The 19,073-nt window shown below is 39.3% G+C and overlaps 1 protein-coding gene across 2 annotated transcripts in view; it reads right to left on the bottom strand.

Annotated features, from left to right (window-relative positions):
- Positions 1–14,925: 14,925 nt before the first annotated feature.
- The window catches only part of Htr7 (5-hydroxytryptamine receptor 7), an 80,660-nt gene continuing 76,512 nt past the window's right edge, over positions 14,926–19,073 (bottom strand). Inside the window, exon 3 of one of the 2 annotated variants that reach the window (XM_020184949.2) lies at positions 14,926–17,914. Coding sequence is in view for 1 of the 2 variants with exons in the window: in XM_020184948.2 (XP_020040537.1) it covers positions 17,872–17,914 (43 nt within the window). In the remaining variant the exon portion in view is untranslated. The remainder of the gene's footprint in view (positions 17,915–19,073) is intronic. The other variant, XM_020184948.2, reaches the window with a different exon arrangement.

The raw sequence follows: 19,073 nt of genomic DNA, 5'->3' as shown, positions 1-19,073 counted from the left end.
ATGCACAATCCCCAGGCCTCAAGGTCCTCTGTAAGATCTGCCAGGATTAGTAGAAGTACAGCCTCACTGGGATTACTTATCAGAATATCATCCATGTAATGAAGGACATAAACTTCTGGATACTTACGGCGTGTAGGTTCAATTGCTGCACCAACAAATTCCTGACACATAGTGGGACTGTTAGCCATGCCTTGGGGCAGCACTGTCCAATGAAAGTGGCTCCAAGGGGACTGATGATTTGGCGATGATAAAGTGAAAGCAAATTTTTCTCTGTCTTTTGGATGGAGAGGGATGATTTAAAAAGGCATCTTTAAGATCAAGAATGCAGAGACAATAATCTAATGGAATAGCTGTGGGTGAGGGAAGGCCACACTGGAGCACTCCCATTGGCTGCATTGTTCTGTTGACAGCTCTTAAATCCTATAAAAGCCTCCATCTTCCTGACTTTTTTCTAATCACAAAAATATAGCTCCCATACCCTCTAATACATCTCTTCCCCACAGATTGATCAGAAGATTGTCCAAGACATAAGGAGCAAAAAGCCTTGAGTGTCTCTCTTCATCCCTCCAATGGATCTGCTGAGCACTCTGGAGGGGACCATGAGTGGCCCCTACCCCCTGCAGATCGGCAGCAGAGGGTTGGCCAGGTCAACTTTTTGGCCAATGTCTAGCAGCAATTACAGAGACATCAGCACCAGTATCCAAAAGCCCCCAAAAACATCTTTCATTTAAGAACGTCATTTCCAGCCTATCTTTTCTTACTTTTTGTACCCAGTAAGCATGATTAGAGGAATCAAATCCTCCAGCTTTCCAGAGGGTGTGAATTAACACCTTGCCTTCACATTTGGGAGAATAACCAGTTCAACTATTTTTTCCTCTGAGGATACGTTACAAAGGCACCTGGTGCCTGGGCCATTATCTTAATTTCCCCAGTATACTCTTCATCAGTCACACCTGGATAAACCTGTAATCCCCTTATGGTCATACTACTTCTCCCTAATATTAACCCCACTGTGCCCCAGGGCAGCCATAGGGATAGCTCGCACTCCCAAATCAGGTGTTAACACGTATCAGGAGGTGGGACTGAGATCCAATCCTGTGCTTCCTGGGATGGCACAAAAGAGGTTTTCAATGGTGGGTATTGGTGAGGAGCCTGCATAGTGATTGCCCCCACTGTTTGACAGGGCCAGGGCAGGCCCAGTTGGAAGTTTCCCTGTTCTATAAGAGGTTGCCCATCTATATCTGTTTTGGAGTGACATTCATTTGCCCAATGTTTTCCCCTCTGATGACAAGGGAGAGTCAAGCCCTGGGCCCACTAGCACCAGTTGGTGGCCTGGTGATGGGCCCTGAGATACCTAAGTGTAGTCTGGGTTTATTCTAACACTTCCTAGCAAAATGTCCCCCTTTTCCACAAGAAAAACATGCTCCTTTTTTTTCTTCCCCAGGGCGGAACACTTCCTTTGAGGCAGCAGCTAAGGCTATACTCTGGATGTGCCTCAGCCTGATATCTGCACAAATTCTAATCATTTCCTGCAGAGTACTCTTTTTCTAAATAGCCAAAGGGCTGTCTTACAGGCCTTGTTAGCATTCTCAAAAGCCAGCTGTTTTACCAGTATGTTGTCAGCTTCAGTATTCACCACTGTCCTGCCTTTGTTTTGCAGCAGGTATGCCATAAACTCTTGATATGGCTCATCGGGACCTTGGAGAAGGCTAGTTAATTCCAAAGTCCTTTCTCCTTTCATGGGTAGTTCTCACCATGCCCTTGTGCCTGCGATGGCAACCTGCTGATAAGCCTGAAGAGGATACTGTAATTGATTATCTATACCTTCAAAAGGTCCTCTTCCCATGAGCATGTGTGCAGTGATATGCACTCCATGGGCCAAATTATGGTTTGCCTGCTCCTGACACAACTCTGTAAAACCTGTTTTCCAGAGCAAGTAATCACCTGGAGGGAGGCGTGCTTTAGCCAGCCCTGTCCAGTCGTCTGGAGGCATAGCAGTATCTCCTACCACACTCTGTAAGAGCCCCAGCACAAATGGGCTGCAGAGTCACACATTGCACAGGATTGTTTTTCTTCCTTTAAAGTTTTAAATGGAATATTTTCATGAAACCTCTGTTGCGTGCCAGGATTGTTAGGGTCTGGTCACTCAAGCATAGGGTAAACCCTAAACCCAGCTGAGTCTTCTCTTTGACTGTGAACTTCCTGCAAGGCAGCCTGTTGGGGACTCTTAGCAAGAGCAGGAAATCTCCTGGCCTGGGGAGGGTAACCCCAAATGCATTGTTTCCAGTACTTGATGGGCCAGAGCATCCTCATAATCATCCTTACCTGACACTGAATCAGAATCAGAATCATCTTTGGACTGAATTTTAGTTTTATGTGAAAACTGATCCTCATAAGGTGGGGCTGATGCCTCAGTGGCTCCACCACCTGCAGGATCTTGTTCCTTCAAGGGATGATGCCTCTCACACTCCTGTATGACTGGTTGCAAGGGGTGAGTCCCACATCCTGGCTTGGATACTGAGGAGGAAAATCTTTGCTTATGTGAGGGAGTAGGATCCAAACAATCTCTAATCATGCACCACAAACTGAAGGGCTGCATTCCAGCCCTTCAGCCATATATCACACCCTCAGCCTACCTCCTACCTTGTTCCATGTTTCTAAATTTATAGTGCCCTCCTCAGGGAACCACAGGCAAGTATCCTGTACAAAATCTAAAAACTGCATAAGCTGAAGCAACCTGACCCTGCTTCCTCTAGTCTTTAGCATAGCATTTAAAGACTGTATATAGAGTTCTTGGTTCTTAGATTTATACTGTCCCATGTTTTCATGCCTGACTGTATTCAATTCACTCTCCCCCTCACCTTACTTCTTTCTTATTACATGTGTGCTTCTTGGAGAGTGTCTCCTCATCTTGGGCTTCAAGTTCCCTTGAAGTTAGGTCCCTGTTTGGACACCACCTCTCTTAGCGTGTGTGAGCTCATCCTAGGAACCTAATTGGAAGAGACAGGAGATTGAGAAAGGATAAAGGTCAAACATACAAAACAGCTGGGATCAGGTGAGCTGGACACTGGTGGAGACACACAATAGCCTCCACCACCTCCAGTGAGCTTATTTATATACCACAGCAAACAAAGAAGTAGAGCACCAGTTCTTGGGGTGGTGTGACATTGCAGTTATCAGGAACAGGGGGAACCTGCAATCGCTACTCTCTGCATGTAAACATCTTATGAAAAGCAGCTGTGCTGCATTTTGCCCTTGCCCCCTTCTATAGCTGGGGGTTGTGCCAAGCCCAGCCTGCAGGTTATGGTCATAGCTTTGCCCATTCCCTTCTGCAGTTGGGGGCTGTGCCAAAACCAGCCTGCAGACATAACAGTGCTTATGTCAAGTTCTCATAGGCTTCTCATACTCCACTCTCCACAAAGCAGGAGAGAAATAATAAAAATAAGGCCCAAAATTAATGAAGTAGAGACCAAAAACAACAATATAAAGAATCTATGCAACAAAAAGCTGGTTCATTGAAAAAATAAACAAGATTGACAAGCCCCTGGCAAATCTGACTAAAATGAGGAGGGAAAAGACCCAAATTAGCAAAATCAGAAATGAAAAAGGGTAGATAACAGAAATCCTAGGATCATCAGAAGCTACTTAGAGAACCTATATTCCAGTAAACTGGAAAACCTTGAAGAAGTGAACAAATTTCCAGATACTTATGCCCATCCAAAACTGAACCAAGAAGATATTAAACACCTAAACAGTCAAAATATCCCTATTTGTAGATGACATGATCCTATACCTCGAAGACCCAAAAACTCCACCCAAAAAGTTCTAGACACCATAAACAGCTTCAGCAATATAGCAGGATACAAAATCAACTTACAAAAATTAGTAGCCTTTCTATACACCAACAATGAACAAATTGAGAAACAATACAGATTGAGAAAGAATATATGAAAACAATTCCATTACAATAGCATAAAAAAATTAAATACCTAGGTGTAAACTTAATGAAGGACATAAATGACCTTTTCAAGGAGAACTATAAACCACTGAAGAGATCAAGAAAGACTACAGAAGATGGAAAGATCTCCCATGCTCATGGATTGATAGAATGAACCTAGTAAAAATGGCTATACTACCAAAAGAAATCTACATGTTCAATGCAATTCTCATCAAAATCCCAATGACATTCATAACAGAGATTGAAAAATCTACCCTAAAGTTCATTTGGAAATAGAAAATACTGCAAATAGCCAAGGCAATACTGAGCAAAAAGAGCAATGCTGGAGGTATCACAATATCTGACTTCAAACTATACTACACAGCCATATCAATAAAAACAGCATGGTACTGACATAAAACAGATATGAAGACCAGTGCAGCAGAATAGAGGACCTAGACAGGAATCCACACAGCTATGCCCACCTTATATTTGACAAAGGTGCCAAAACCATAAGATGGAGAAAAGATAGCCTCTTCAGCAAATGATGCTGGGAAAAGTGGCTATCCGCCTGCAGAAAACTGAAACTAGATCCATGCCTGTCACCCTGTACTAGTATTAACTCAAAATAGATTAAGGACCTTAATATCAGACCCAAAACCTTGAAAGTTAGTACACAAAAGAGCAAGGAATACCCTGGAAACAACAGGAATAGGCAAGGACTTCCTCAACAGAATTCCATCAGCCCAGCAACTAAGAGAAAGGATGGATAAATGGGACTACATGAAATTAAAAAGCTTCTGCACAACAAAAGAAATGGTCTCTAAATTGAAGAGTGGGAGAAAATCTTTGCTAGCTATACATGAGACAAAGGACTGATAACCAGAATATACAGGGGGCTCAAAAACCTAAACTCCCCAAAAATCAATGAACCAATAAAGAAGTAGGCAGCTGAACTAAACAGAAATTTTTCTAAGCAAGAAATCCAAATAGCCAAAAAACACATGAGAAAATGCTCAACATCCCTGACCATCAAGGAAATGCAAATCAAAACCACACTAAGATTCCACCTCACTCCTCTTAGAATGGCTATCATCAAGAACACCAACAACAAATGCTGCCGAGGATGCGGGGATAAAGGAACCCTCATACAGTGCTGATAGGAATGTAAGCTAGTACAACCACTATGGAAAACATTATGGAGGCTCCTTAAAAAACTAAACATAGATTTGCCATATGATCCAGCAGTACCACTCCTAGGGATCTACTCTAAGGATGCAACTCAATTTATAACAAAAGCATCTGCACACCCATGTTTATTGCAGCACTATTTACAATAGCCAAGTTATGGAAACAGCCAAGATTCCCCACAAGTGGTGAATGGATCAAGAAAATGTGGTATTTATACACAATGGAATTTTATTCAGCCACAAAGAAAAATGAATTTTATCATTCGTAAGTAAATGGATAGGACAAGAGAACATCATCTTAAGTGAACTTAGTCAGGCTCAGAAGGCTAAAAAATCACATGTTCTCCCTCATATGCAGATTATAGACCCAAAACAAATGCAGGAATATTATTGGACATGGGTCACACACTAAGGGGAGAACACACACAGGAGAAATAGGGAAAGGAAAGGAAATCTAAAACTTGAATATGGTCAATGTGCTCCCTGTTGAGGAGCAAATAAAATAATTTTAAAACAGCAGAGGCCACTGTGGGAAGGGGAGCAGGAAGTAGTGAAGAGGTCTGGTAGAGATGAACCAATGTGGGTTGAAATACACAAGTGCATGGAAGCAACACTAGGAATCTCTCTGTATAGCTATCTTTATCCCAAACCAGCAAAATCACTATTTTTCTTATGTTTTCTCTTCAACAAAATCAGAGAAGAGGAACAGGATCTGCCTAGAAGCAGAGGGATTAGGAGGTGGGGAGGTGGCACAAGCAATGTATAAGCATGTAAGTAAATGTAAAAATGGTAAAAGGAGAAAGAAAAAATAAAAACTATCATTAAATTAGTGTAAGTAGCAATTTAAATATTACTAATTCTTGTTTACTACTAAATAACTATTGATCAAAAGCTAAATATATTGTAAATTTTTGTAATAGTTTGTTAAATATGAAATTTTATCAGAAATAAATCTTTTAGTGAAATTAATAGGACAGGTGTTCTTTTCTTATTTAGTTTATATATCCAAAGATACTTACTGCTAAAATGAAAGAATTCACTCTAACATCAAAATAAAAGGAAGGAAGCCACTAGTAATGCAAACTTTGCCAACAGTACACTGTTGATTAAGTACATTTTTTTCAGTAAAATTCACTACATACACTTGTTAAGTTATATACACCTAATAAGTATATCCAAATTTTAAAAAGTGTATATGGATTTATTGTATCCAATAACCTTTTTGCAAAGTTTTGGGAGCCACGAGCTGCAATCTGACAAGGTCATTTTGGCTTAGCAGGATCCTGACAAGGTCAGGAACTGCAGGTGCACCACGTCTCTCACTGAGTTTTTGAGGAAACATGGAGAGGCTCCCTTTGTCTGGAGAAGAGAAACATTAACCTGAAGGTATTTGTTTATGATAGGTTAGGAACAGGGCACATGCCCTTGGCAACCAAGCCTGGGTTTGTGTATGTGAAACCAGGCCAAACTAGGTGAACACAGGGAAGTCTGGGTTTCGTTAGTGAAACTAGGAGGGTCCAGGTTTCATTTATGAAACTTAGGAGATTGGAGCAAGAACATTGTTTTTCAGGTAGAGGACATTGTTTCCCAGGCATAGAAACTCTCCTTGCATTGTATAACTTCCTACTTTGTACTGCTTATAAGCCTGATGCAAAAATAAAAAATTTGCCAGTTGGTCATCAGCCTCTGGCCCTCTCAATATATGTCTTGTCTGTTTGTTCTTTCCCTGAGCCTTTTTGTGTCAAGAACTTCTGCAATCCTGGCACAAAGGTAATTAAAATGTTTTTGCTTCAAGTCTGAATAAATGTTCAAGAATATACAAAACACTGGCTTATATCCAACATATGTTTATTTTACTCAAAGTTTTAATGTTGAGCTCTAGGAAGTAAACATGGATGTTCTCACCTGCTCCTCAAGTAAGCCTGCAAATAATGAGCCAAGACAGGACTGTAGTGAATAAGAGTGGGGTCCCTAGTTTTCTTTCCCAGAATGAGGTGTGCTTCTGTGAGAAAGCAGTCTTTTCTATCAAATTGTGTGTTGCTATTTTAATTACCTGCATTGTCTGTTGTTCTGAGTTCTTCTTCCAGATTCTTGCTCAGCCCTTTTGCCCACAAAAATTGCCCTTCAAGCTATGTATCTTAACCCTTCTCCCAAGTTAGTACAGAATTTCAGCCAATCGAGAAGATTGTGAACTTTTGATCTGGCCCAATACAGGTCAAGACACAGGGTCAGTCATATCAGGAATATAAGGAGGGACAGACTGCCCTGCCCCTTTGTACCTGCCGTGCCCATGGGGCCATGCACCTTCTGAAAAAGTATATTTTGCCTTCCCAAGGCAATTCTCCATTTCTGTGTCTTCAATTGTAACTCCGTGGTCTTTGGGGGGGTCTTATTTCTAACACTTCTCAATAGATTGGTATTTCCCCAGCATGCTTTTTATAATTCCTGAGTAATCCTAGGTGAATAAAGACCAAGACATTGTCATGAGTTCCTTGTTCCATTGAAATAAGACAACTATGCTGCCTTAGCTGTTTTATTCTCACAAGACTCCTTCTAGGATTGATGTGTTCTTTGGCAACCAAATAGGAGAGCTCATTAAACAAAAAAAAAATGCCCTGTCACCCCATTCTATAATATATCTGAATTCAAATCACTCAAGGATCAAAACACCATTGCTAACTCCTAGTGTTGCCAGATCAGGCAAATACATGTGCAACACACACACACACCATGCAGTTAAATTCAAATTTCAATAAACAGCAAATACTTTTTTTATTATTGTTTTAGAGACAGAGTCTCACTAAAGAGCTCAGCTAGCCTCAAACTCACCATCCTTCTGTCTCTGCCTGCTAGGTGCTGGATTACAGGCATGAGCCACTATGCCCAGCAACAAATGCTTCTTAAAATATAAAGAAAAGAAGATAGTGAAGAAGTGGGAACTTGCATGTGGTTTTCAGGCACATCAATTTTAGGATCTGGAAACTGATTGCTTTAACAACCAGTTTATGTGTACAGTGGCATGTGCACGTGCTTAGGTGGGTGCTCTTGCACATGTGTGCAAGTATATGGAAGGGGGGAGTTGGATGAACATACCCTTACTTAAGGACCAGTGGCCTGAGATAGTACTTCCTAGCAGGTCTGCATTAAATGGGTGAATGGCTTATAGTTGTACCACAGGACGTTGGCCTCTTCAGCCCATAGGAAAGCAATGGTTTACAGGCACAGTGACATCTAGTTCCATAGCCCAAATAAGAAAGGTTTGGAAGTCCCATATGAAAGCAGCTCTTACTAATACTGCAGGGTAGCACATCCATAAATACTCACAGCAGCATTCTTTATAAAATTAAAAACCTAGAAATAAATTAAATGTCATGAAAGAAAAATGCAGAATTGTAATATATTCAATTAACCAAATATTATAGTTGAATTAAAATAGATGAACTTGATTTATGTCTCCCAATGTAAAGAGATCTCAGAAATGTAGCAGTGAGAAAAAAAAGTAGGTTGTAGTTACAGTGCTGCAATTTTCTAAGTCACAAATATTATATGTTAAAAGCATATACACATTGATTAAAAAGATGTACAGTGACTTCAGAAAAGTGACTGCCTCTGTTTTGGGGGGAGAAGGAAGGAAAATGACATCAAAGAGGCAAACAAGAGCCATGGCAACTGACATCAACTGGGCATCAGTGCATCCACCAGGCTCTGCCCTCAGTTCTTCAGTTTTGTTTATTTAATCCTCTTACCAGCCCTGTGAGGCACTAGATTGCATTATCTCCATTTTGCAGATGAAGGAAACAAGTCAGAAACAAGTATGGGGGAAATTGCCCAAGGTTACACCACTCTAAAAAAGGATGCAAAAAAGGGTCCTCAACTGTGTATTTACATTTTTCTTTTATTAAAAAGATTGAGGTAAATATGACAAAATAACATAATAGATGAATGAGTTTTATTACACTTCATTTTCCATTTGTTTGAAATATCAAATTTCAAAACTCTGCTTTAGTCTTTATATAATTTGTGTAATAAAATCATTCTAAAATTCTGGTTATGATCACTTTTAAAGAAAACATGTCTTTTCCTCAACTGTCTTCACCAATGATAAATAAATTAAATACACTGGTATCCTTTCTTATACATATTTGCTATGGTGAAATGAAATAAAAAATACTTTACCTCAATTCTTTATTTTGCGGTACTAGAGTTTAAACTCAGTAAATTGAATTTTTAATTCAATTCAGTAAATTAAAATTAAATTTGAATTTAACTGTGTGATGTGTGTGTGTTGCACATGTATTTGCCTAATCTGGCAACACTAGGAGTTAGCAATGGTGTTTTGATCCTTGAGTGATCTGAATTCAGGGCCTTGTGATTCCTAGGCAGGCACTCTACCACTTGAGCCACTCCACCAGCCCTTCTAGCTCAGTCTTTATTAGACAATTTTGCTGTGAAACTATATGCCCCCTTGAATTCACATTATATTTTAAAAATGACTTTCATCCAAAAATCTGTGCTTTGAATGATCCAAATAGATGAATGGGAATTAGGCCAAATTTTTGCCTTAATTGATTTAATTAAGTAAATCTAGTAAATTTTTTGCAGATAAGTTAAAAGCCAATATTTAAAACCATGCTGCAATTAAAAATTTTAAGAGCCAAAAGAATAAGCAGTAGGAAGAATAATCTCTGATCCATGCACCTAGAAATTGTTTCAGGTGTTAATTTTATCCCTATTTCTGAAATGTAATCTAACATTTCAAACAAAACTATTGACAAGGAAGGTGATGGAATAATGAGATGAATCTATCCATTCTTCACTGGAACTACTCTCTTAGACTAGGAGAACAGCAGAGCTGTAGCACAGAGGCAGATCTCCACAAAGACCAGGAGCTGGGGGCAACTGGCCAAATCTTCCTGACAAATCTCAGGTGTTACCTAATTATTCTCTCTTTTTTTTTTTTCCTTTAAAAAGCTAGGGAATTCCCTTGATTCTCTTCTTTAACATTGGCAGGAGAGAGACCCAGCCCAAGTCAAGTAGATTGGTTTGGATAACAGCATGCTTTCAGCCTCAGGGACCCCTGGGAAGTCTGCAAGTAATTAAACAACTCTAAGATCAGTGAAGAAGTGCACACAGCATGATTTGAGCTGCTATCTCCACCATCAACTTACCACAGTGTCTGAAATTTCCATCAACATTTCTTCAGGTTCAGACATTGATCTGGGAAATTGCTCTCCTCTATATAACTACATGCCTTGTAAGAAAAGGATGTTGCCCCTGAAATAATATATTTGATTAATTGGATAATGGTTAAGAGACACCAGAAGGCCAGATGTGGTGGTGCACCTAGAATCTTAGTACCTGAGAGTTTGAGGCAAGAGGATAAAGAGTTTGAGGCCAGTCTGAGCTACATAGCAAGACCTTGTCAAAAATAAATAAATAAATAAAAGAAAAGCGAGATCACATACAAGAGAAAAGAACACAAAACAGATCAGTTTCAATGAGGAAAGTATAGAACAGTATACCTTGTAACAGTTAGATCAATGGATCAGTCAGGGATTGGTCAGGGGTCTTCAGAGAAACAATCAATAGGAGACAGATCTATAGAGAGAGAGCGATAACTGAGAGATTTATTAGGAAGATACTCAGACATGGAGAAACCCTTTACTTAGGATGGAGAAGCAGTAATCATAATCTTTGCTCCTTTCACAATTATCAGTGACTTAACTTTGAACTTGGGAATTCAACAATATTTAGCAAAAAATGAGATATTTGGGGGCCCAAAAGGGGGTCCTCTCAGAGTTCAGTTGCAAATTTACAGACTCACAAAATCACTGTGATGGTTCATCTTATTTGTCAACTTGATTGGTTTGAGAGAAGCCTAGGTGACTAATAAAGCATACTTCTGAAAGGCATTTCCAAAGACAGTTAACTAAAAGGGAGAAGTCCCACCCTGAATGTGCATGGCACCATCCAACAGAATGGGACCCCAGATGAAATAAAATGTGAAGGAGTAAGTCAACTAGCACAGGCATTCTCTCCCTGTTTCATGGCTGCCAAGAGATAAGTATCTCTTCTCTATCATGTCCTCTCCGCAGTGATGTTTAGTCTCGCCTCAAGCTTAAAAAACAATGGGGCCAAGAGACCATGGACTGAAACCATGAGTCAAAACAAATCTTTCCTCATTTTAAGTTCTTACTCTAAGGTATTTATCACAAAGATGAAAAGTCTCACTAACACAGTTGGTAACTACTAAGATGCATTTTGTGGAATGGAAAGGAGGATGTTATGAAAAGTATACATTGGCTGAGAGCTCAGTTTTTCAACTTAAAGACTAATGTCATTGGACTCCATTAGATTCAGTTCCTTCACCCATAAAAATTGAGATAACAATAATCTTTTAAGATTCTTGTGAAGATTATCAGAATAACTGATGAGTTATTAGCACTCAGTTAATGTGAGCTGATATTTCATTGTCATAAAATATCCATATAAATACACATCTACCAGTATAAGTGTGCACCCTTGGACAATGTCAACATCTCTCTCACTCAATGGATAATATTCAACACATATTTTACAAAGATCTAATATTCATTTTGATGACAAACATTTGATCAGTTACTTTGCCATGGGAACAGAAATGTGATGCATTGATTTTTCAGCTGACCCCTTACTAGTGCCAATATTAATTAGTTAATGTAAGGAGTGACTCAATAATGTGGGAATTTGCCAGCTCTGCATTTATTGTAAATTTGTTTAATATAGTTGTTTTTTTGGGATTCATTTTTAGGACTGACTTAAGAATCTGAAACTCAAATGTACCTTATCACCTTTAGCCTAGTTAAAACTTCCCTCCTCCATGTGGTTGTGAAATTAGCCCACTTGTTCTTGGTCTCACTGACTTAAATCCCAACACCTCCCACAACTGCTGACCACGTAAAACCTTATGGTCAACCCTAAAATCATGTAACATAAGTCACCCCCTTTTCAAATGTTTTCTTTAAACTGGCCAACCCACAAACCCCTCAGAAAAGCCCAAAAGATAACTTCCATGGACCTCAATAAAGGCATAATCCCAAAAGCCCTCTCTATCTAGCTCCCTACCCACTGGTTGAGTTCCCTGTCACCTCCAGGCTTCCCATCAGCATCCTGTCAGCCCCAGTCTCCTCTCTGGGACCTGTGAGTAGTAATTTCTTCTGTTTCATGTATTTTAGTTTCACTTTTATTGTGTCTTACCTCAACCTAACTTTCTAGGGCTCTCTTAAGAGAGTGGCTACCTTGGCTTATGGCCACTCCCAGTGACTTCGGGACCAAGTTAGAAAGAAACTAATAGTAATCACTTAAATCTGAGCATCTATCGGTCTGAAAGTATATTTGTGAGCTATCAAAGGTGATACATGGATTATTTTCCTCCATAAGCTTGATGGATTTTTGATACCAATAGTAAGCACTGAGTATTAAAAGGTAAGAAAGAGAAAGTTTTATGAGAAGTTGTGCATTTCCTTGACAGATTCTAAATCCATATAAATGGTTAGTATTTTTTCATATTTGTCATGCTTTTCCATACCAATAGCACACACAATTGACAAGATAATATAAATGGCCAACATGTAAAAGAATAGTAATTCTCAAATTTAGAAACCAGACCAGCTGTACCAGAATGACCTGGTAAGCCAGTTAAAAGCCTTCTTCACTCTGCATCCCACTCAACAAATAACAAATCAAAATTTCTTAAAATGGGGTCCAGGAATCTTCACATTTACCAAGCTCCCTAAATAATTCTTACTCAGAGTGAAGTCTGTAAAACACTAGGTTTAAGATGTAAGGTGTTGTGGTCACTTGATAGTAGCCTTTCTAATAACATGACCTTTTAAAAAGGTTACAGTTATTGACAACTAGCCCATGACTATTTCAGATCATGGACTGAAGTAGACACTTCTCTGTACCATACCATTCCAGGTATAGTTCTCAGAGGTGAGCTGCCCCTTATAGGTCCTCACTCTTCCTGTTAGGAAGGCTACAAAAGAGGTATGCAAACTTGGTGTCCTGCACAGGTGATGATTATGCTACAGTAATTCCTTTGTATGGGTAACTGTTAGGTTTTTCCCTAATTCAGTAATTGTTCAATGAACAATGACTAGTTCTTGTGATTCTTTTTCTTTTCTCTGTTCTGATCATATTTATTGGAATATAATTTTTGCCAGTTGAACCTAGTAAGAAAATCAGACTTCTATATTATATGCCTTTTCCCTTCATTTTTCTTAAGATTAATTTTTATTATATTCTTTAAATGCATAGCTATGTAACAGACTCAAAATATGGTTACTTCATCAAAGAGATTTTGCAAAGCACTGCTACATACCATTCTCCTTTAAACAAATTCAGACAAAACACAGTCCTGGAAGAGCATTTTCTCACCTGCAAAACAGTAGAGGGTTGAACTAGATCAGGAGATTCTTCAGCTTTATGATTGTTTGCGGATACAGCTATATCTCATTTCATATAGGTGTATTATTCACTCTGTGAATTACCCAAAACTTATACCTATAGTTGACTTTCTGCTGCCTCTCATGACACCTCTGAACCACCTCTCCTACTGTGAGTTTGTGCGGGTGTATGGAATAAAGAGCACTTTAATAATAGCCTAATCACAATGTAACTAAAAAAGGTAATTTGGTACCAAAATATTACACAATACACATCAAAGCAAACTTCAGTTATTTCTTACCATCTGCTACTTTGGATTACCACTTTTCCTCTCCACTAGTACCTTTATAATACCTTCATCTTAGCTTTTTTCAAAGTGCTAAAGACACAACATAATTTATCTGTAAATCTGTTTCTCTTATGTGTCAATCTATCTCACTTTCTATTTCACATTAACCTTAGTACATTTTTCTTTTACATTTTTAGTAAAATATGATCACGTCATATCTCTGTTATCTTATTCTACATGAGTAGGGTTTCTTTTTTGTTTTTCTTGAGCCCAGGAGGAACTTAAAATGCAAAATATTTACATTAAGAAAGTCATTTTTTCTCCAAAAAAAAAAAAAGTGTAGATAACACATGTTTAAAGAACCATCCAATTAGATAAATTTCTGTCTCTGGAAACTAGACCCCCAGAGTTGGTTCTCAAAGTCTGCATGTTTATACATAATACCTAATGGTATTTCTCACCTTAAGCTTAGAGTAAGTAATGAGTAATATGCATTACTCTGGGTATTTTCAAAATGTGCTGACCCTCTGAAACTTTCCAAATGGCTTCTTTGTGAGCTGTAAGGGCCATCTAGCTAGCTATAGATAAACAAGTTTTAACATATGGGCCATAGCACATACACAGCTCTGCTCCACTAGTGCAGAAAATTAAGAAAAGGTTGCTCTCTTGATATGAGGAACCCATGCAGAAGAAGCAGCACTATGTAGTGGAGGGCCTGCCTAAGGTGCACACAGAAAAGCTTAATTCTTGCTTCTTGTCTGCCACTCACTGGACATCCACTTGGTCCTGCCAAGTCTCCTTAGTTCCTCATATAAAAATTTAAAACAGTGCTTAATCAACTGGGGTCCTTCTCTCCTTTATTTCCTTTCTCTTCCCTCATTCTTCCTTCCTTCTTTTTCTTCTTCTTTCCCTTTAAGAAACATTTATTATATGACTACAGTATGTACATTCCCAAGATGGTGCTAGGTAGATGGGTATCCTAGTGAGGAAAACAATAATGAAGATATATCAAATAAACAATTGAGAGTAGGAAGAATATCCCAGAGAGAGGAAACATGTGCAAAGGTCCTGAGATGGGAAGGAGCACAGTTTGTTTAAAATAATTCAAGATTTGCAAACATATCCATTAAATTGATGATTCAGCTGAATATTTAAATGCTGGAAGGAAAATTCCTGCCATCTCCAGATGGCGATTCAGACAATTATATTAGCATAAACTCTTTGAAAAATAGCCTGCATTTTTACTTCATACTGTTGATCTCATGCCTGCAATCAATTAATGTAATAAAACTGTATGAAATGTGACCATCAGATACAATACAAACATTTCAAGCACAGGATATTATGGTAAATGCCTGGAGAATTCTGAAAGTTTCCAGAAAACCCAGGAGGATGATGAGTTTTTTATATTTACAGAATATAATTAAACACTAAGGCAACAGCTATCCAGTTATCTGTTACAAGTTCTTCCCTTCCCAGCATTGCTTCCCAATACTCAGCCTTAGCCTGATGACAGCTGATACCCTAGAGTGAGAAGACACATTAGTCACAGTAGTCATTATTACTTGAAGAGTCACAAAATAGATATAAAACGTTTACCTCAATCATTTTTCTCAATTCTCAGTTAAAACAAAAGCTGTGCCTTTGGCAACAAATTATGTCATGTGAAATGGTATTAACTATTGGATATTTTTCTCATTCCTTTTCAATTCCAACCTGTGCCTTTCATTTGCATGTCCTGCATTTAAAGCACAATGTCTACATGAATTGCAGCCCCTGTAGCCAGAATGAAGCAGAGAGCTCAATACTCATTCAAGTCAGGCAGGATAAACAACCAATTTGAATAACAAAGGTCCTCATTAAAAAAATTAAACACATTTGAAACCTTAAATTAGTATAGCTAACTAACCATAAGGAATTGCCTTATGCTATAGGAAAGAAAAATCCCACTTGCTACAACCTGCTATATTGTGACAATCTGAAATATGTCTGCTTTCTACCTGATGGCAAATTCCTTAAAAGTAGGGACTATGCCAAACCCACTTTGTTCTTTCTAAGCCTACAATGCTGAAGGTCACAGGAGCCAAATAAATGCTCATTAATCAACTCAAATAATGAACAGTAATTAAAGCTTACTAAATAGATGAACCCTCATGTTGAGGTATAATTTAGTACAGAATGGTCAGCTACCTGTTGGAATTTTTTATTTTGTTTTGTTTTGCTTGAGACAGGGGTCTTGAAATGTAACTCAAGCTGTCCTTGAACTCTCAATCCTCCTGCCTCAGCCCGAGAATGCAGGCATGTTCCACCATGTGCAGCTACCTGCTGGAATTTTAGCATATAGTTTTCCTTTCTGCCATCCTTTGTAGAACAATAGGTATGACATCAGACCTTTTATTAAAAAACATTTAAGTTACTTTATTACAGCTACAAATAACCTTTATTTGATGTAATATAATAAAACATTTTCAAATTTAACAACATATATATGATCATAATCATTTAAGTTATGACTATAAGTATATACGGTCACTTTAGCAAATCTGCGGTTCAGGAATTTATACAAGCTTTGACAGGACAGACCCCACCTCCCCTGGCAGGAAAGGCAGCCCTTCCCTGTGACTGATAAGAAGCATCAACATTTGGAAGAAGTCCATAATCCATGTTGGAATTTCACTTTATCTTGTGAGAGGACACACTCCTTTATCATAGGAAAATAATATTCTCTTTCAGTTCTCTTTTATCAAATGAAGGTTTGCATTCATTTTTCCCTTACAGTTTATGGGTATTATTCTTTTTTGATCTATGTCTTTCCATCTCCTAGGCTCGGACTTATTACATAGAACCATTTAAAAAAATACAATCCACAAAGGGACCTCTTTTGTTTCTTTACCTGCCCGAATGCCTACCACTTTTTATTTGGGGAAAGAAGGGCTGCATGACAAAATTAAGCCGGCACACATTTAAGATACAGAGAAAACGGAAACAACTTCTCTAGACGAAACCAATGGTGTTCTGGAACTTTTCCCAACAGTGGTCCAGGTGACCCCCAAATCACACAATCTAGTTGAATTCATATGTTTATGACCTATCTCCAAAAGCACCACAACAATTAGTGGACAACAATTGCCACACTTCTTCATAACATACAGTTACAGACCTGCCCCATAGGCTCACTGCACCCTTATAGAAAGTGAGTCAGCAACGTGTCAATAATCACGTTAATATACAATGCAGTTAGGTAGCACTCACTCTTCATCCAGGTACAAATCCTCACCAAGGAATCCCCCTCACCTCTCAGGACTCCTCAGAAGTGTGAGTGCAAGAAAAAGCTTTATTGGGTTTTATGCTTCTCTCCATCCTGAGTTCTGTTCCCAAGTTACACCACCACGATAAGGGAGTTAACAAAGAAAGTTCGTTGGTGGGAAATCACAGGGACCCTGCAGAAAAGCCAAACTATTTGACAGAAGCCTAAACAAACACTGCTCTGGGAAATCGTTTGTCTTAGCTAATGACTGGGTTCTGTTTTCTAACATGGACATGCAACATATTCAACACTCTGCTTACCGCAGTTTGCTTGGAAAGACACCCTTCTGTCATAGCACAAAATGTATTCTGTCACGTGAATGGTTCCTGAATATTCATCACAAGGCCTAGACTCAGAAGCATGGGAAGTGTGCATTGGAATTTTCTCCCACTTGCATGGATGGGGACATAGGCAAAGCACCAGAAACTGCTTCCCTTCTGGAACTCAGTTCTGTTAGTGTGCTTACTGCTGAGATGATCTGACTGTCTTACACTGAGAACTATTTTCATTTGCACACAATAGCACTGACCCACAGAAAGAAAAGAAGAGGCCACCACCTCCCCCATAATGTACTTTGTACAACAGATCATCCTGTTTTATCACGTTTTAGCCATCCCAAGAAAGCACAGAAGCCGCATTCCATTTTGCAGTCTTGGCAAATGATTTCACTGTTTCCACCTGTTTTGCCTTGTTTATTTCATCTCCATTATGCTGCTTTGGATCATGAATCATGACCTTTTTTTCTACAGTAGTCAGAGTTTTGTCTATAAAAGAGAGAGAGAGAGAGAGAGAAGAAAATGTTTTAGCAGAACCATAAATGTGAGTTTTCATTTTGCAGTAGGTGGATCTAATTTTTATGGCAGTCAGTAATTTGAATCATTTGTGGCCTCTAAGGTTTTATGAGCATCTCCAAAGGGAAAGAAAAAGTGCTGTGCTTCTTTTCATAAATTTCACAATTTCTACAAGTTGCCAAACCCTTAATTTGTTTCCAAATGAATACCAAATAGCCCATTTAGAAATTCTCTTATATAATACAGCTGTAGCCAAAAAATGGCTTTGCTCTCAAAAATTCTTACAAAATACTACAGCACTTGCCCTACATGAAAAGAATAATGGCTAAAAGAATAATGACTACTAGTGAGAGATGCCCTCCCCTGCAAATTTAGGAAAGTGGGCCCTAGTAATCAATGTGTACAGAAACCAGTATCCACCTTCCCTTACAGAAGTGATTCAAGACATGGAGAAGCATCAGCTAATGCCTGAGAAAAGTCTGTTCTCCTGGTGTAGAGCCATATTCCCCTAACTCTGTCCTTCTGTAGGTCTCACCTTACCACATTACCCCTTGTGCTTTGGAGCTGGGCTAGGAGGTCCCAGCTCCGGACTGCACTCCCAGTCTCAGCCTCCCCACCCCACTTAAAGCACTCCCCCGACCAACTTGGCTATCATGAGTCTGTCCCACTCCCCCTTCTCAGCTCAGTCACTCAAATGGGTGACTCAATGGAGGAATCTTCCTGGTGACAGGACCTGTTTCTCATGGTCTCTGGCTTTGCCCCTCAGCCTCACACAATAGTGCCCAAGGACAAAGGCCACACCTCAGCCCAGACCCAGTTCTTGGGATTCCTGGGTATCTGAGAATGGGGACTGTACACAGCCTATGTCCCCAACCATGCTCCATAGACACCTACTCCTAGCCTGGGGCCTTTGCCTCTTCTCAGCTTCAAGAGAGAACACATTATGGACGCCCTGGCCTCCTCTGCAGCTCAGCCTGGGCTGGCAGCATTTTCTGAACTCTACTGAATTCCCTCCAGACCTCAGTCCCAGCACCATCTCCAAAGTCTCCCTTTCCTCACCACCCACTTGCTAGCCATGGTGATAGTCTGGGGATTCCAGCTCCTAGACAGCCCAGACAACCTAGGCTTCTTT

This window comes from Castor canadensis, chromosome 7, assembly GCF_047511655.1.
Source record: "Castor canadensis chromosome 7, mCasCan1.hap1v2, whole genome shotgun sequence".
NCBI lineage: Eukaryota > Metazoa > Chordata > Mammalia > Rodentia > Castoridae > Castor > Castor canadensis.
Note: the sequence above shows the minus strand (reverse complement) of the source record. Positions and strands in the feature narration are given on the sequence as shown.